The sequence below is a fragment of the Coloeus monedula genome (assembly GCF_965178545.1).
Source record: "Coloeus monedula genome assembly, chromosome: 8".
Lineage (NCBI taxonomy): Eukaryota > Metazoa > Chordata > Aves > Passeriformes > Corvidae > Coloeus > Coloeus monedula.
The window spans coordinates 17,046,218-17,066,328 of NC_138788.1; the positions used below are offsets into that span (position 1 = coordinate 17,046,218).

The 20,111-nt window shown below is 38.6% G+C and overlaps 1 protein-coding gene across 2 annotated transcripts; it reads right to left on the reverse strand.

Moving 5' to 3' along the window:
* Window positions 1-1,569: 1,569 nt before the first annotated feature.
* SAMD8 (sterile alpha motif domain containing 8) lies at window positions 1,570-20,111 on the reverse strand. Of its 2 annotated transcripts, XM_082286555.1 has the most exons (7): window positions 19,974-20,111; window positions 18,583-18,735; window positions 11,676-12,280; window positions 9,711-9,806; window positions 8,890-9,007; window positions 7,941-8,091; window positions 1,570-7,061 (listed from the first exon to the last, which is right to left on the reverse strand). In XM_082286555.1, the coding sequence occupies exons 3-7, from the start codon at window positions 12,248-12,250 to the stop codon at window positions 6,757-6,759; spliced, it is 1,245 nt and encodes a 414-aa protein (XP_082142681.1). In that variant the 5' UTR covers window positions 12,251-12,280; window positions 18,583-18,735; window positions 19,974-20,111; the 3' UTR covers window positions 1,570-6,756. The 2 variants fall into 2 exon arrangements, with proteins under 2 accessions (XP_082142681.1, XP_082142682.1); XM_082286556.1 differs by lacking the exon at window positions 18,583-18,735 and having other exon boundaries at window positions 19,974-20,098.

Genomic DNA, 20,111 nt, shown 5'->3' on the forward strand with positions numbered 1-20,111 from the left:
CTGCCTTATGTTTTTATTGCTGCCGTCCCTCTCCATGACTTGGGTGCATTTGTAGGTCAAACTGCCACTTGGAGCAAACAATTCAAGTGTGCCTCTGAAAGGCCCTTTGGAGCACAGTGCTGCCACAACCCTGCTCCTCCCGCGGGACATGCTCCCTTTACTTTGTGCCATAACATGAAGTGCAGCTTGGTTCTTACCTTGGAGCACAGGAGGATGGGCATGTCACTCATCACATTTCTGGCAGAATCATGCACAAAACAGTTTTTGTGATGTGTTTCATGCCTATGTAAACAACAGTCACACCAGGTTATTGTTCTGTACAGATTCAGTATTACAAACCTCCCTGCAATGCTAAAAAAAAACCACCAAGGAATCTTTTTTAATGTGGCATTAGGATAAAGAAGTCTTCTCTGTTTAGCTTTGCCAAAAATACCCCAAAACCCCCTAACATCATAACATTATTTGAATCAAAAAACTCTGGAAGGGGCCTTTGTGATGAGACTTTACATGAAGTTGCAGAACTCAGAAAAATTGCAGATTAATTCTATCAGCCCCTTTCCAGTGCTTCCATTCACGTATCAGAGAGATTCCTTAGAGGACAGTCACCTCTTGGATATTTTTTGGTACTCCCCACAAGTTTTCATTCTCCACTCTCCCTCACAATATTTGTGAAATGAATTGCTGTTCCCTGAAGACCCTTCTTCAGTGTTACTGTAAGAAAAGCAAACTTGCTGCCTGCTCTTGTCTCCTCTTCCTTTCTGCCCCATTCTTTTTAGGGCTATTAGCCTCCAATTAAGAGTACATGAGAATCTATCTGTGATCAAGAGACACAGATTCAGTTTTGATGACTTCATCTAGCAGAGTGAGGGGGAAAAACAGTGAATTGGTTTTTTGTATTTAAAATGAATGATGAATCCTTGTTTGAAAAAGCATTCCCTACCTCTTTCAAATTGACCTCGCATGCTGTGGTATACTAGGCATTAGAATTCGAACTTTTTGATAAACGAATGACACTACTAGAAAAAAACAAAACTGTTACCAAATTGGCTGTCAATATTTTGTGCAAGTCAAATGATTTCTATGAACAGTCCAGCGAGTGCCTATCCTATCCTCGTATCAAACTTTAGTACAATTTTGACAGCAACAGGAATTTCGTATTTGGCAACTGTATCCCTGTTCCAGAGAAAACCAGTAATTTTACCAGAATCTGTCACAGATCGGTGCCAAAAGAAAATGCAAACCCCTTACAGGTAGCTACAGACTTAAGACCACAGCTGTAAACCTGTAATTCCTACATCACCCAGAACAGTTATTCCTCCAGAAATGAAGTATATGCACATACCTGTAACAGAGTCCCACAGGATGTGCCAATTATATTTTGTCAGCATTACTTACTTCCACACTGAAGGAAGATCTCATAACACCATCACACCTATGCTTAGGAATACTTTCACAGTCACAGTGCTAACAGACAATGAGCCATCATTTTGCATATAAAATAAATTAAGCATTTGTCATCTTTCAAATATTTTATTTTAGTGTTTTTAAATATGTTTAACACAACAGAGATATAAAACAATATATTAATTCAATCTGAGTTTAGAATCAAAACAATATTTACTTATTTACAGTACTCTAAACTTCACTGGCATACTTTCTAGCCATTAGATAACACTATTTTCTCAGAACAAAACTGAAGTAACTTCAGTGTGAAAAGCCTTCTACGTCCTTATTACGTTAAGTACCATGTACAATGCAGTTTGTGGTTTCTCAAACTTGACAAAATTTCTCCTTTTTTGACAAAACTGAATTGGAAGAGCAAAACTAAGTTACAGCTAGTCTTTCTAACTACACAGTCAGGTTGTTGTGCTCCACATTTATCACCTTAAGTTCTTACACATCTATTAGAAATTGGCTTTTAAAATGTGCATGTCACTGAATTATGTACATAATACTCACTGCAAATTTGTTAGGATACAACAGGTAAGTCTGCAGGATACTGCTATGTGGAAGGTTCAGTGTTCACAATACCATAGCATTTGAGGAGCTGTGAGGGGTTTTTTGGTGTTTTTCTTCATATAATGAACAAGACATCAGTAGATTCACTCTAAAGGACTTTTTTCCCCCAGGAATACTGTTTCAATTAGGATAGTGACAAGGTGGACTTGTCAACTTGATAGATCAGAAATAGTAATTTTATAAATCAGTGGTCTATCAATTAACCCTTATTGTTGAAGTCTACATGCACAAAATAATTCAGAGGGTAAGCTGTCTTACTGCTAGGACTTCTGTCAAGTATACTTCCATCTTGACAAGACTGTGGTGTTTTTTTTAGTTACAGGTCAGATTTTTTTAAAGGTACCCTAGGTTATTAAAAAAAAAAATCAGTATTGTCTGTAGATTACTGCAAATTTTCCCTAACTCTGCAGTAGGAACAACATGGACAGGATGAAAAACTATCCTAGTTGGTTTAAGTTATTTTTGTTACACTCCAGCTCCATAAAACCTACTGTTTGGGGTTTTTTTCCATGACTGATGCTTGAAAACCAAGTGGGCTTTCATACAGCAGAAAACGAGCTAAATAATAATGGACAAGTATATCAGTAAGCATGCAAGCAGTGGTTAAAAAACAAGGAGGCATTAATTGCTGCAAAAGGTGTGTACTGGTGTCTGAGTTCAACTCTTTCCTGTTAAACTTTTTGGCACTACATGAGACACAGCTGTACATGAAAGAAGATTATAGGAACCTGTGCTTTTATCCTCTTTGGAGGGTTTCAGTAATTTTAAATGACCTTATTTAACAGGCTTGCATCAAAAATAACTTTTTTTCCCAATCATTTAACTATTTAACCTTGCTTCTTAAAGCAGTTAACTATCAAGGTTTTATTTAGAGTATTTTGGTTTTTTACAGATTTCTTCTCTCAGAACCCAGTTAAGTAGCAATTTCTTTGAAATTCTATTGGAATGTTTTTTCTACAGTAGATGGAGGGGGAGACATCAGAGAAAACCAAAAATAAAGTGACATTACCTATTCCCATTACTGTAGCAGTATACCACACACAGTATGCACCTGGCGTTATCCAAAAAAATGTTTAAACTAAAATGTTAACACTCACTGAAGTCAAGACTATTTAGTAATTTGCTTGAAGTTAAGCATACACGTCAAGCAGTGCATTTATGAGTTCCAACTCTTGCTAGTCTTGGACATTTAAATACTTCAGGCCTATCTACATTTCTGTACTGACACTTTGTGTAAGTGTTGTCATGTTTGCCACAGGACATGAAGATTATCTGCCTATATGGAAGCTTTCTATAGCATTGTTCAAGCTGAATTGGAGGAACCTTGCCTAAAGATCCTTTCCTAAGTTTTTGTCAGTGTAATCAGAATGTGTTAAAAAACACATCTATGAAGGTCTAATTCTGTGTAGGTGTAATTCATAACCCACTTAAGGGATCTTTCAAAAGTGAAAAACTAAAGGCAAAGAAAGCTATTATAAGAAACTGTATCATAAGGTACAAAAAAACCAAAGAAAAGGGATGGGGGAAGAGCCTGTGTGTTTATCACTTGCAGGTATGTGCTTACAGATCCCCAAAGTAATAAGGAAGAGCTCAACCCTATTGCCAAGTCTCAAATATTACTAAAATTGCTAAGCTAGCAAAAAAAAGTGACCCTCCCCTTCTTTTGTATATACAGTTATTAATTTCAGACTTTGCAACTTGATTCGTCTGTGCACTCTGTAGTACTAATGTTGTTAAGACACTTGCTGGCATTACACAGCAATTCATTCATTACCCCGAATTCAGATTATGTGGGCACTCACACAGACCACAGAGACAACTTAGCACAAAAGAGGTGCAACCTGTTAAAGGAGAGCAAAAAGACTGGTGTGTGAACATACAAGAAGACATCCCTGAACATACCAAGCATTAAATCCAAGGCCCAATGGTGCTCTGCTGTCTTCACTTAAAAGTGCTTGTCAGCAACAGAAGCAGCAAAATGCTTTTAAAGCACTGACTCTTTCAAAAGGCAGTACAAAATGTTAAGGCTATCAGTTACTTGCAACTTGTTTCCATCTAATTAACAATAAAGCTTACATTCCCAGCTTTACAGACTGACCTGTGCTCTTTTGCAAGCAAGATCAGATTTTTCTGTCTTCTATCAATTTCAAGCTTTCCTCTTGCATGTTTACAGACAGACAAAACGAACTTCCAAAACAGCAGAGGACAATTATCCTGACAAGGTTTTAACGCACTCCAGTGCTACCCAAAACAACTTTTTTATATTACTTATCCTGGACTTAGATACCTAGCATCAAGGGAAACAGCACAAAAGAACAAGCTTCTTTAAAAAAAAATTATAAGCAAGACTGATTTAAAGCAATTTACTTAACAGAATTTGAAAAATTAAATAAGAACAAAGAATCTTTACGTTTCAAAGTATATGAACTTCATTACAAAAAATAATAATATTGAAATGATAGCTTTAGTTTATGTAAACATTGTTACACTGGGCTGTACTTGAAAATTCTCCTGCATATCTAAGTTGTAAAATAATATTTCAGTTTAGATGCAGTTATGCCAGTTACTACTCAAAGGGTTACTTTCAGAATCAACAGCTTTGCAAGTTGAATTGCATACCTCTCCATATAACTCAGATTACAATCCCTCACATCCTGAGAACAGATGCTTCCTAGAGTTTAGAAAAATAGCATTCATAACTGTGTGCATTGCAAAGGCAAATATAAATTAACAAATAGAGCTCTTTCATTATAAAGTCTCAAGAGGAATGTTCAAATTGCCTTTCTGAAATCAGAAAGTTAAGAGCAGCAAATGGCAAGTCTTTAAATCTTCCAGAATATTTTCTCCTTTTTTTGTTAGCATAAGCATACTCCCCTAATTTGGATGGCAAAAGCCATCAGGCTATGGTAGATTGAACAATATAGTATTAAACCTGCAATTTTGCTTAAAAATTGGAATGTTACAAATATAAAAACCTCTGGAATAGTACAGTGTACATGTGCTCAACAGAGTTGGCAGAGATATTCCAAGCTGTATAATTCCTCTGTGGAATAGGAGCTAAATTAAGTTACAAAAGTAATATATTACGAAGAGTGTAAGGTAGTCAAGCTCGTACAATCAAGGTTTATAAAAGGAACACAGCACAGCAAGGAGTAGCCCACAGTAGGTTACAAGCCTCCAAACACGAAACCTTGCAAACTCCAAATGGATTCATTTCTGTGCACACACAAGTACATTGTGCCCATTAAGTCAGCTTGTACCAAGATGGAAAAATGCTTTGTGTAACTTTCTAAAGCTGACTTACACTTCCTTTTGCACATCTTACCTATTCTGAAATTGCAATAATCAAATTAAAAGGTCTATACCATTTTTTTATTTTGTACCCTCTATCTATCAGTTTTGATTTAGCACAAATCCAATTTCAAGTCTCTACAGACAACATTAGTATTGTCCCCTTACAATCCACTGCCTAAGAGATCACCAATCCTTGCTTATGCATCATGGACTTGGAGTGCTGGTTTGAGGTTTTTGGGGATGTTTTGTTGTGGGTTGTGGTTTGGTTTTTTTCAACAAGCAAAACTAAACTGTTTATGGTACTTTTATCTTTCAGTGTAGTAAATGAGCAACTTAATTTAAGAACATTAGTTTTCATAGTTGTTAGAAAAACATACACTGTTTGTGTTTATATATATAAACTAACATCCTGTGCATATATATATATCCAGAGATATTCACCATATTGTTGACACCAGAGTGCTAAAACATACATCAACATGAGCACTATTTCCAACACTCACTATTATTACTATTCCTGAAAGAGTTACTACATGCATTTTTCCCATCCATTTGCAGGACAGTAAGATACACAAAGACAACTGTTCTGTTTTTCCAATGTTAAAGAACTGCTCCTGAAAAGCATGCATGGGTTTGGGTATAAAGCAATTAAGACCACACAAAAGTTACTTTGTGGCTTTAAAACTCACTAAAGCTAAGTTTACTTTCAGTGGATGTTCCACTTACTTTAACTCATTTAAACACAAAAGGGAAAACTTTCAAGTGCTAGAACAACCATATAGACAACTGACAGACTAGACTAAATAAGTTCTCATGAAAAAATTATCATCACTGCACAGCCATAAGGCAGACTTTCATTTTTGGCAACCTGTATGCAGACCATTTATACTGTCAAGACCTGTAATTTAACAGTTAAGAGACCCTCTCAGCAAGGAGCTATACTGCTTTCTTCATTACGACGCAGACCTCCTCAATCTTTAAATATACACAGTTTGTTTTGAAAATTACATTTATGACTGTTTTAAAAGAAAGGCTTCATAAAGTTCTAATTTTTTCATCAGTATATGTAAAGGCTGGCACTCGGGTAACAGAGATGATCTGGACCTGTAAAGGGTGTATTATATTCAATACAAAAACATATTTGATGTTAATGTTCCATAAACATTCACACAGAACCTTACCAAGGGTAGCAGTATTCTGGTTTATATTCATGCTTCACTGATTGCCTTTACCCATCCCTGCATTGTTTTCTATTTTCACAAAGAGAAAACAAAACACATCCCTATAAAGTATGGGAACCCCATTTTATGGCTAAGAATCTAAGAAACAAGGCAAGAAGGAGATCACAGAATGAAAAATGTTACTTGACCTCCTCCTTATAGCCAGCCTTTTAGGATCTTAGTCATAATGCTTCATAAAAATCTGAAGTGACCCCCACAGTCTTCAACCAATTAATCTTTTTAGTATAGTAGGTTTTGAAAAGGGCCAGCAATACTCATTGGGAACAGTACCATTAACATTGCATTCAAAAAAAGAAAACATTGGAAACCATATCCTTGCTCTCCTACTCTGTTGATATGCTCTAGTATTAGCCAATGTATGGTAATACAAAAAGAGTCTTGTAGTGATGTAAAAGGCAATGAAGACATCTATAGAATAATGTTCATGTGCAGCCAAAATGAAGAAGATTCCAAAGAGATTCAGGACCCAGGACAAGGTGTGCAAGAAGTTCCAGCTCCTTGGCGTATCTAGGAGAAAACAGAAAGTGATTGACCTTGAATGTCTCAAAAATCAGGCCTAGACATTCCAAGTTTTTATACAGGCTTTTCATCCAAAAATGAGATGAAGTTGCTCTCTTCATTCAGAAATATTGTATACAGGTCCAATAAATCCAACAAAAACAACCACACAAGTTATATATGTCTATCACTTTGTGACTTCATTTACAAATGCATTTCTGGATTAACAAGAGCATCCTTAAATGCAGAATTCTTTATTCAACCAACTTCTTCTAATGAAAATCATGCTTTATCTATGTTATAAGGAGGAAGATGTAATGGAAGCTATATTACTGTTATTGCAGTCATTCCATCATAGTTGAACTCAAACTAATTATCTTTGCTTGCTATAATATGTATCAAATCACTGTTGGTGTCTACAGAAGGGTAGTACTGTTTCATATATTCTCACTCATTAAGGGGTTTGGTGTTTGGCTTTATGGGTTATACTAAACGTACAGAAACCTCGCCAGGTATTTTGGGTGACAGGAGGCAGTGGCAGATACCTAGGCAAGGGAATAGTAACAGACAATCCAAAGTATCTTCCCAAGTATTCTCCCAGTAGCAAGCCATAAAGCCTTTCTAATTTCTTGGCTCACATGTTCATTGAAAAGTGCCTTATTCATCCCCCCATTCAAGGAGGTGGTGCTCCTTTCCTGCCTGTGACTTGACTGTCACAAACCTGAGAAAGAGCACAGCAATCTGAATTTGTATTCGTTTGCTTAAATGTTACACTTTGAACTTGAGGAGGTCAAGGAGCAGATAATACTTAAGGACATTCAAGTGTTTACAGCACCTCTGGCCGTACACGTTCTTAAGGACGTTTGAGTATTGACACTCTGTACTTACATTCTGTGACAAAGAAGTTGAGCATGGTCAGGACGACAGTGTGACCACTGAACATATAATCTCCACACGTATGTACTCCAGTCAGAGTCATTCCAAAGCCACTCCATATTGCAAATGCCCGCTGGAGTTTTGCCCAAACATTGCCATACAACTGAAAAACAGTGACATTAACCTTTCTAAGTTCCAACTCCACTGCCCAAACAGTATGTCCTTAAAGTTAGCTGTATTGCACTGTTTGTTTAATACCATTTATCATGTTGTGTCTTTTATTAAAATGCAGGTTAGCACACCTTTGGATTTCAGTGTGGCAATGAGTCACATTAGTAACTGCAATCACTAATTGTATTCATCATACCTCTGATGAATACTGGAATTTAGAGCAGGTATTTTGTTCCAAGTGATTTATCCACAGAGCCTGACATCTTTTTTTTCAATGTTTTCAGCCTCCCAATGTGTCATTGTCAAGCCTTCCATTTGTTCAGCGCAAACCTCTCCTAACTAAAAATTAGGATGAAACCATAAAATCTCATGTTCTAATGAATATCCCTTATGAGAAGGGGTGAAACAGTAATAGTTTGTTGGGGTTTTTTTCAAAACCACGCAACCAACAAGACAACGAAGCAATTAATTCCCTTTCAGTCATTCTTCATGAAGTCAGTAGCTTAAGTGCACACCTCCTTGATGTACACTCTCTGGTTTACAGTGTGAAACTCTGAACACCCTTCACCAAATAACCATATACTCTCCAAAGCTGCAAGTGCTTCTAAGACCCCTAGGGATGTTTGCCTGCCTATGGTAATTAAGGCAAGGGCAAGGAAACAGGAGACAAACACAATGTTCTTAAAAAACACACATCTAACACCATGGTCCCAACAATCTTAATCACATCTTAAGTATTTTTTTACAAAAGGAAACAGGAAAAATAATTGAAAGCATTTGAAGTTTTTACCTTTCCAGTACACTGCAAGTGCTGGCCTGGCACCGAGAGTGAGGTAACAAACATTGTAATGCAACGTAATAGAAATACTGTCCCCATGAGGCTGCACAGCCTGCGCAGAAGTATAGATCTGGGAAAGTACACAGGAGCTGAGATCAGGGAAGTTATGATAAAAACATTTCACTTCACCCCAACTTAATCCCATTAAGTCCTGTCATCATTACTGCAAGTTTCACAACATGTTTTTTTTTTTTTTTCTAAATTAAGTAGTACTGTAAAAATATGGTTCCACATGACAGGGTGAGACACTGTAGCAAGCTGACTGTCACCAAAAGGTACATCTCCACCTCTGAAGCTACTCTTGTGCTAGCTTTGGCACTCATGCCTTCTGCTGGCAAATTGATAAAAATCAATGAACCAGTGAAAATTTAACTTAAAATATGCATGAACGCAAAAGCATTTTCTATCCCTCACTGAAAGCAAACTGCCAGGCTGGCTCAGACATCCTGTGGAAATTCATTCTCATAGCACTTTCTTATATACAAAACTGTTACAGTATGTGTGTATAATATACTGAAAACTCTCTGAAATACCTGTGTTCCAAAGGAAATGACTTATAAATATGGTAGGAAAGTTAAGTTCAGATGACTCCTTTGAAAGATTCACAAGCCATCATTCTTGATTAAATCCTCCCTAGTCCAAATTAACAGAGATATACTAGGAGTTGACAAGATTCTTACTGAATAGAAATTCTTAAACAATCATCATAAATTCTTGTTATGGTCTTTTCTCTGCATCAAAGGACCAGTTAATTTGGATTTTATAAAATCTACCTGTGTTTGTGAAGCAGAAGAACCAAGAGCCAAATGTAGCAAAGAATTACACCACATACTTCAGTCATAGCAAAAGCCCATGGTATCCTGGGGACACTAAAAAAAAAAAAAAAAACAAAGCAAGAAAGTTAACACAAAGGCTTAATTAATTTTTTTCCTAGTCTCAGTATTGAAAATAAGGGCATATGAAGTTCATTTGCATTCATCTGACAATAGTATAAACTACAGCCAAAAATTCTTTTGTTAGACTGAATGAAACAGAATCTGAAATATATTCAATTACATTATCTCCTTCCTAATAATGTGTTTCCAGCAGATGTTTACACAGAATTCGCTAAGTCAGGGAAAATCCCTAGTATGCTCTCTTAATTTACACGACTTACTAACAGGATGTGTTCCTCTACCACTGTTTCACAACAACCTTTTTCATTCTGACAAGAACTTGCATCATGTCAATTATGCTGCTTATGCTTGTAAGAATGCTATGTCAACACAATGAATTAAATACTTCAAGGCCAAAAATCTTAAATACTTGCAATGAAGCAGAACTGCATAGAGAAGTATCAGGGAAAATAAAAATTGTTTTCAAATTTTCAGTGATAATCACTACATGCAAACCTTTCAGCCTTCCCTGTCAAAAGATTTAAGACCTTCTTGCACACATAAGGCACTGTAACAATTTCCACTTTCAGTCACCAAAGTACAGATCAACAGATTTAAAGAGAAGCTGCTCCTCATAGTTTTGTGCTCCCCCTGATACAAAGGGGTAGCAAAGCACTGCTCAAACACGAGCTTTGTAGTAATCCCCTCTCATTGTTTTGTGGGCTGCTGCTTTCTGGCCTCCCCCATCCTCCTGCCCACTGAATACCATGGTAGCACCCTGGGAACAAAATCCATAATCCCATAGCTCCTGTTCTCTCTCCCCTCTTCCACTCTGCTGGATGTGGTCTGTCCTTGCTGAGTTTATATATAAATTTATGGGGGATTCTGCACACTTACTCAAAAGATTAGAGTCTTACTGACTTTTTGAAAGTCATTAATGGAAATGGAAATTAATGCAGGAACAGAAAGATCACAAAGGCTCAACTTTTTAACAGTTTAGCTCATATCTTTTAAAACTCTCTAGGCAGTTAAGTTCTCCGTGGAGCAAGTGCACTTTCTCAAAGGGAACATTTATCCTCTATTAAACCTGTAGTCAATTACTAGAATTTGACTTTGCCATTGTGTCTCTTCTTTGCCTGAAGTTAAACATTTTCTTTAAAAAAATGAGCAGGTACTGCATAAGTCACAACAGTGGTTTAATACCCTGTTAAAAGAGATGCTGGTCTTTTCATTCTACTTCAGTTTCCTTACACCATGTTCAGCAAGCTGACAGTGGGAAAACAACAAAAATATAGTACCAATGCTGTTCACTTTATTTCTTTGCTCACTCACAGACCAAAATATTCCTTTGTCCAAAGTTTTTATATAACAAGACATGTTAAGCTTCATAGCAGGAACTGGATTTCAGAAAATGCATATGGCTGCATATCTATGCCAGCTGACCATCATGCTTTTTACTAGAATGCAAGGATGGACTAATTACTGTGTTGTAATGAGTTTAGTTCATACATACAACATATAATCTTAGTTGTATGTTGATGGTACAACCATCATATTTCTATCTTTCTTTGAGCTCAGTAATTAAGATACATGCTTACTGAATTGTGAATCCTTTAAAACTAAATATAAACTAGGTAGAACAACAGCTCAATTTATTTTCCCCTAAAACTAAATCTCTGCATCTAACTGATCCACATTTCAGTCTTAGCAGAAGGATTTGCTAGACTCTTATTACTATTTTGCAGAGGCATCTTCTAGAGCAGATGAAACCTTCTACAGCATACGAAACCTTGAAAACGAAGAAAACACAGCCTATATTTTAACCATCACATTACTATTTTGTTTAGAAAGAAAATTTCTTACCTATCTAGAAATATGTCTGGCAGAGGTGGATATGTTTGCATGTCAGGTACTCGCTCGTGTACTATCACCATAACAAATGATGTAAAGCCAAACACTATGAACACATACACACAACTTAAAACTGTCTTCCAATACTCTGGGTCCAGTCTTCGTGTGGCATGTTTGTTTTTTCCATTTGCATATTGATACTGATCACCATTCAAGTCAGTAATTGGTCCATCATAGTCCCGAGGTACTTCACCATTACAAAACCAATCTGCCCCCTGTAGTGACCCAACTGGGCACACTGTGCCAGCGTGACCGTCACTGGTGTAACCCAGCTCTTCCAGGACATCAATATGCTGCTTCTGCAGTTTGCGTATGGACAACATTAGCCTCTTGATGTCCCCCAGGATTTTGATTTCCAGAGGAGGGGATCGTAAATCATACTCAGTAAGAGTCAGCAATGTAATTCCATCTAGCCTGTGTCTGTTGCACAAAACATCCACATATTCACAGAAGCCTTCTTCCTTCAGCCACTTGGCCACGTTCTTGGTAGTCCAACGTCGAATGCAAAGCTGGTTATTGCCTGCCATCCTCTCCCTTTATCCGCCAAGCACACTGACCTGTTGCATATCCAAGAGACACAACACCAGAAAGGTTAACACAGGTTACTGAAATGCCAGGGTCTTTTGTGCAATTTTAGTAGCCCAAGACATTTAACATAAAAAACAGCTAAAAAACAGACCTAATTTCTTAGGTAAGTAATATAAAAAGGCTTTTATTTTCATCAAAGAAAAAATAAATTATCTCATTTGCTCCTAAATAGAAATTTAAAGTTTCCAAGAAGCAAAATATTCCCTAGATGTATCCCATATACTTTTCTAATTTTGTTATAAATAAATAAATCCAGGTTTGTTAATTTCATTAGGGAATGAAAATCAAATACTACTCTGTTTAAATATCAGCTTAATCATTAGCCTTTTCCACTGTTTGCAGTTCATCAACTACGCAAGAAAGTATAGCCAGCAAACACAGAAAACTGAATTAAAGCTGAAATAATACATTTCAATACAATCCAACATATCCCACTGGTTAAAAAATATATACTGAAGCTTTGATGACAGGACATTCTTCCACTCCTTCCAAGTAAACCTATGTCTAGATATCTGCAACAGTATTGAGCTGAAGTATCTTAGTTGTATGTTGATGGTACAATCATCACATTTCTATATTTGTTTGATCTCAGTAATTAAGATATATGCTTACTGAATTGTGAATCCTTTAAAATATTCAGCTTTCAAAAATAACATTACTAGGAATGAAGCAGTAGCTTAAGCTTCAAAGCATTTTTAAAAGTGATGTGGTAGTAGATAACACAGTAATACACCAAAACCAAAAGAGATGTATTCTCTTCATACAGATTTCTCAATAATTGTGTTCTTACTCTAGAATATTGCTTGGAGGAAGAAGAGACAGCTCAGCAACATTTTAGTCACATGGTGGTGACAAGTCACCAGAACAACAACCAGGAAAAAAGTTAACCACAGGACATTTGAAAGGCTACGAGTGAAGTACTAAAATGTTTACACAATGTTAAAGACCCACAGCAGTAGAGAATGGATTTGTGCATAATTTATATTTGGTGGCACATGTACAGCAGCCATCTAAGAAACAGCTACAATATCACAGCTCTTTTGTACTCAGAAGAACAGTCTAATTAACTAGAATGCTTCAGTCACGCCAACCGAATCTCAGAAAATACAAGGCAGTACAATACACTACTGCCACATACATCATTCAAGGCTTTCAGAATGAAAGCAAGAAAACAGCCTATTTAATCTATTATTTAGCTTCTGCCTATAGTAAACTGGTACTCAAACCCATCATGAATATTCAGCACAGTTCTGCATCTTTTGCAGGGGCACAGTTCTTCCAAAACAGAACCTCTTTCCTTCTCACTTCTTTTTTAAAGGAGGTAAAATACCTATCATGCTCTTAATATAATTACTGGATTCAACTTTTTCTTCTGGCTTTCATCTAATAGAACCACAAACTATTTTACACTGTATCAGAGAAGATTCAATTTGCCAAATGAGATTTCCCAGCAGTGCAAAAGGAATATTTTAGAAGAAAAATGAGCACACAAATCACACTTACCCTTCTAAAATAATTAAGGGCATGCTACTTCTGAAGATAGACTCTCAGGAGTTGATTGTATATTAACAATGTGTATTTAATTAATTGCTAAAATTTCTCAATACTTCATATACAGTCAATAAGTATATAAGCTTTAATACCTTGATTTAAACAGTTACCAAAAAAAAAAAAAAAAAACCAAACCTACTACAATACCTGCACATCCTATACATTTCCTTCTCCACATAAAAGGGTATTTTCTCATTTTTATGTTATCTTAGTATTTTTGAAAGTTCAAGACGTTCAAAGGCTCAAAAACAACTGTAACAACTATTTTGGTCACACAGCTAATAAAATAAATTATGACATTTAATTTTCAACTAATCATCAGTTAATTGACCTTTTTTGTACTACATATTTTTACTTTATTCCAGGGTTGCTGTTTAATCCCAGATGGCAAGAAGATTCATTTAGCCACTCGCTTACTCCCACCCACACTGCTGCCAGCCTGCTCCCCCTGCAGTGGGCTGGAGAGGAGAACTGTTAAAAGGTAAACCAAATGGGTTCAGATATGAACAGTTTAATAATGGTAGTAAAGTAAAATATAGTAGTAGCAGCAATGGAAATAACAAAAAGAGAGAGAACAACATCCAAGAAAGACAACTGACACACATTACAACTGCTCAGCACCTGCTGACCTTTGCCCAGCCAGGTCCCCAGCAGTGGTCAGCCCCTCCTGGCCAAATCCCCCCTCCATTTATATATCAAGCAGGACATTCCACGGTATGAAATATCCCTTTGGCCAGGTTCAGGTCAGCTGTCCTGGCTGTGCTCTCTCCCAGCTTCTTCTGCACCTCCTCACTGTCAGAGCAGGGGAAACTGAAAACTCCTTGACTTAGGGTCAGCACCACAGAGCAACAACTAAAACATGAATGTGGTATCAACATTGTTCTTATACTAAATCCAAAACATCCAGTAAAAACAAACAAACTTGAGTTGCTTATCTGAACTTCCAGCTTTCTTTACTCAGAAATACAGATGAAATACTGAAAAAAAAAGTTGTTAATCACAGTGGGTTTTATAACACAGTAATCATCACGAGTTTTTCTAAAAGCAGTGAATGTAAACTCACCACCACAAATACACTCAACTTACTGATACTGTCTTCTAACCAAAGCAGCTTCTGAGGACAAAGGCAGGAAACTGTACCTAACCTAAGTGAATTCCATTCGTCACAAGTCAAGTAGCCTAACAGCAGCCTAGTCTTCCTTCATCTGGCATTGCCAGAATAAAAATCAACCCTTACCAAATGTGCAGTAAAAGTAACCTTACAAGACTGAATGAGCACACTCATCAAAGGTCACTACGGGCTGGACCTGGGAGAAAGTCTACATTAACCTCAACATGCAACTGATAGGACCTGCTCCTGTTTTTAAATGCTGTAAACAACAAGACACTTAACCGACTGCAAAAGACAAAGAAATGACCACAAAATACAAATTTAAAACATTACACAGAGCAGGTAGCTAATTTCATCTCAACGGCAACAGTTAAATTCATTTTTTAATGACAAAGCAACCTATTTAAACCCTGAAACTACCTTCCCTTGCAGACTACTCAGTTGGTAACAGGTTTGTGGTTTAAAGGGTAAAAAGCACTTTCCCTAATAATCATAACACCTGGACTACAATACAGATCCCTGTGTGCTACTGCTCCTGTTCATTTCTGAAGCTGAAGAATGCTACATAACTTTTATGCCACTAGACTGCGACCCAAGATTAATGCAGCAGAAGAGGCAAAGTCCCCTAGATCGCTGCATGTGTCTTCTGAAAGGAAACAGCACTGGTGATTACTTTGCCTTCGATGTTACTGGTTTTATCACTGAAACCAAATAATGGGTAACATTATTTAATGATGAATAACACGCATGAGTAACACAAACAAGCTCAGACTTAAGCATCAGAGGGCAAAATATACTTTTCACCTGACATCAGCAATGTCGGTAGCTAGTTAGTTGATTAGTTTCCCGGTACTGTGACTTAACACATAGCAAGATCATCAACAGCACATACTGTGTGTCCCATTTTCTTTCACCAGCCTTTCAATTAACAGCATGAACACAAAGGCATATGTAGAAGTACTTACTTTTTTAAAAGAAAAATGTTACTTCATGAGCCATGAACACTTCTACAATCTGGTTGGGGCATTTTAAGAAATAAGATGCCTCGGAGAGGCTGCGTATACCCTAGCTGATAGCAGAATTTCCTAGATGTGTATTTAAATACAGAAAATTAACCTCCTTCAACATGACTGTCCGTGATTCTATCATGTTCCCATCTACTGAATTGCTGCCAGTCAACCAATAATTCCCTAACCTTCCTAGCTTGTAGACTTTGAGACAGTATACTGAGGTAAATATGTGAATACTTGAATCTGCTTATCACTACTCTAGCCAAGGAAAAGCAGCATTAGTATCACAGTAACATTAGGCTGCAAACTTGATTAGAGCAGAGTCACAGATGAAGGGTTAAACAACCTAGTTAGGTCTGCAGCAGTTAGCAGAGTGCTGACTGGTTTTGTTTATTCCAGACACATGCAAAAACTATTAGCACCATTACTGCTTTACCACCTGTCCTCAAGTACCTGGGAGAGCCTTGCTGATGTGTCCCTTGATTTTTTTCCCCTAGGTTCAATTCCCACAATCCTTGAGGGGAATTTTGGGAAGGATGCTGAAGCACTATCAGATCTCAAGTGATTTAACCTACATTTGTGTATGAAGGTTTCAAGCTGCAGTTTGAATATAGGCCATTCCAACTCAGCCCCCCTTCGATGGGTCTGCTGGCTTAGGAGCACATCCCACACCTCCTCAGGGGAGAAGTTGTTCCCTGCAAAGGCTGCTACTTCGCCCATGTGGACAAGGCCCATGCTGGTAGCCTTGGTTCCCCAGCACAAAAAAGCTACACAAAAACCTTGTGCTGAGCCAGCCTGCAATAATAAGGCTACTGTCACACACCAACTTAGCAATGCTCTGCTGGAAAAAGAACACACAGCACTGCCTTGTTATGCAGCACAAGGCTGGGCTACTCTGCTGACTCTGACTTACTTGGGAAACTTGTCACCTGTTCTTCCTGGAAACTAAATTCTTCAGTGCTTATTTAAAGCAAATAGCACCAAAGATTTCACTGCCATATAGCAGTGACTTAGTCCTTACCTTCTAAATGCCACCAGATACATACAATATGGTATCTTGTGAACAGAAGGACAAAAAGAACACATGCAAAAACAATACATGATTTTTCAACAGTTTTTAAATACAATAGCTACCATACTATATATAAAATTGATCAAACACAGCACAATGCCCACCATGAGACAAATCCCAGTATTTTCCTGAAGCAAGAATACGGTAAGTTCAAATGCATAAATATTGCTGTAAAACTTGCATTGAGTTTTAATTAATAACTTTGGTATCATGAGATGATCAGCAGTAGCTTAACTGTACTCTAAAGTCTTAGTGCTATGCATGTTAAGTAAGATAAGAAATCTCAAAGTAACACTAGTTTAGTCTTAGGTTTTAAGCCATCAAGGAAGATGGGTTTTTTGAGAATTATTTATTGAAGTGCAGCTTGTGGATCAAATATTAGCATATATTCTTAGCAGAGTCTTTCTGTTGAGACACCTCCATGCAAGACTGACAGCAGCTGCTACAGAAAGTCCTGAAAGCTACACATATTTGTCTTAAGAACCACCAAGTACAGTTACATATTTCATCAAAATGAACAGAATACATACTGCTCCCTGACTCTTACACCTCATTAAGCCAAACAGGTTGCATTATACTCAAGTGAACACTAACTCCTAATCTATGAACCAACTAACAAAACAAATTTTTATCCTACTGCCATAATTCAAGGCACACACAAGTGATTTTTAAACAACTGATCAAGTACTCCACCACTTATCTTAGGATGTCATTCATAGTATTTCATTACTATTTGTCTAAGTTATCAAACATTTTACATGCTAAATATCAGGTGTTAAGTATTTTCCCTCCAGTTTCAAGTAATAGTATATCCCTCCTGTAACAGAATGTTGGCCACTCTTTATCCCTATACAATTTAGGAGTAACACAACTAAAGTTTCCTTCTCCCTTTTTCTTCCCACACCCTATCTTACAATGGAAATAGGGGAAGACACGAACAAACTCTCCATCCAAATGAATACCAGAATAGTATCTGAAGGCAAACTGTGTTTCATCTTGCTCTCCACAATCATTTACAATCTGATCTTTCTGGTCTAGTGAGAATCTAGTAGCCTGCTTCATTTTAGGTGCATTAAAGTAAGTAAGAAATAAAAAACTTCTAAAAGGTATGCGATTATCAAACATACATACATTATGGAATATGGTTAGTGGATCTCAGCCAGCTAAGTGAGCTGCAAAGGCAAGCTCTATACAAAGAAAAGTGATATTACAGAACCCAAAAGGTTACAATTGCTAGGCCAACCTGTGTTTTTAATAGTGTCCTACCAAAATAAACCCTCAACCAGCCAACAAAAAGAGTATCACATAGAACAGCAAACAAGATAACTTTAAATTGTTGTGCTTTACAAATCTACAGAACATTTCCTTCACATCTAAGCAATAACTACACAACAAAAACTTACAAAACTTCCCAAATTCCTTTCACTTGGTATAAAAATCACTTCACACTAATCCTGCAGGTTAGTTGCACCTTTCTTCTACATCACAGAAAGCAAAAGGAAGAACAAGACACAGGCATTTCCTTACCTATGATATCCAGCAAGAGGCACCCCCTACCAAACAGGAGGGGCGTTTAAATGCCAGGAAATGTCTTCTGAGCTCTTGCCACTCCAGAGCACAGCATGATCAGCTGCTCTGTGGAGGTGGCACAGACACGGTGTCCAGCTGCACGAGGGAGCTCTGTGGAGACAGAGCAGACCTTAGCCAAGTGGAATCTTCCATCAAGTCATCTTACAACACAGAATGAGTGTTGCACATGTAAAATTTTTATTAAATTAATTTTGCAAACTGAAGCCTCAAATACAAAACCATGAGACCACTTCAACTTATTCCAAATGTTAACATTAAAACTACTTCTCATTTGCCTCTTCTTCCATTAGAGAGCTGGAAAAAAACTACCTTTTTGAACTGTTAGGGGTTTTTTAATAGCCATCAGCAATGACTAAGTGAATGGTCCAAGGCCACCTAATGTATCCGTAATATAGATTTAAGAGACTGAGTCGGTAACAGTTCCAGTAGTTTCAACCTTCTCATGCTCAGGCCCTAAACTCGCACAAACCCTCTCTCCCACAGGCAGAACCCTCCACTTAACCCTGACACTCGAAGAACACACATGCAAACGAGTAACAGCACTGTTCCATGTTGCCTTGTTAGTAATCAAGTCCTACATACTCAACAGCATTTTTATTCAAAACTAAACGCTTTGTCCTCAGAAAACATACCAACTTTTTAGGAAAAATTAGGAAGACGCTGAATATCGATTTTGATCCGATCCAACCGTTTGGTTATCTGACTGTAAGACTGACACAAGGCATCGTTTCCAGGAACGATCTGTTTGCTGCGGAGGCTGACACGAGAATCAGACACCACACGGGTCCCCTCTGCCCCCGGGCCCCACAACAAACCGCACAGTGCCTGCAGGCCCCGACCCCCGGTGCGAGCCCTGGCCCCGCTCGGCACCCGCCCCACACCTTCACACGCCTCTCCTAACGAGGCTGACGAAATTCAGCCCGAAACCAGCACAGCCGGGCACAAGGGCTGACCCCTTCAGCCCGAACACCGCCGGCGACATCGCCCCAGCGCGCAGCTGGTGCTCCCGGGCCGGGCGCTCGCTCTCGGCAGAGATGTGTCCGGGCCAGGCGGGCGCGGTAATTACAGCGGAGCGGATTTTAGCGCAGGCACACAGCACAGGAGGCTCGTCCCCCCCGGTAGGCGAAGCTGTTTTCCTCCCGCACAGCCTCTGCAGCGGGGCAGCCCTTTCCCCCCGCTACCCTACCGCACCCGGGGCGCGCACACGCCGTAACAGGGAAAGCGACGGGGACCCGGTGGGCTCCCACCTGCGGGGCGGCCCCCGCGGGAAAGAAGGGCCCCCCGGGCAGGGCCCCCCGGGAAAAGCCCCGCAGCCCGCCCCGCCTCACCTGCCGCCGAATGGCGGTGCCGCCGCGCCGGCTCTGGGCGCTGCGGCAGCGGCTCCTCCGCGCCCTCCCTCTGCCCGCGCCTCTCCTCGGCGGCGGCGGCGGCCACCGCCACCCCCCATCCCCCGTCCGGAAGCGGCG

Excerpts from the sequence above, each read along its gene's own strand:
- SAMD8 (XM_082286555.1), bottom strand. The coding sequence starts at position 12,250 with ATGGCAGGCAATAACCAGCTTTGCATTCGACGTTGGACTACCAAGAAC. Across the intron at positions 9,008-9,710 it reads CTTCTGCTTCACAAACACAG|ATCTATACTTCTGCGCAGGC; the intron begins GTAGATTTTATA and ends GTACTTTCCCAG. Across the intron at positions 8,092-8,889 it reads ACTTGCAGTGTACTGGAAAG|TTGTATGGCAATGTTTGGGC; the intron begins GTAAAAACTTCA and ends ACTGTTTTTCAG.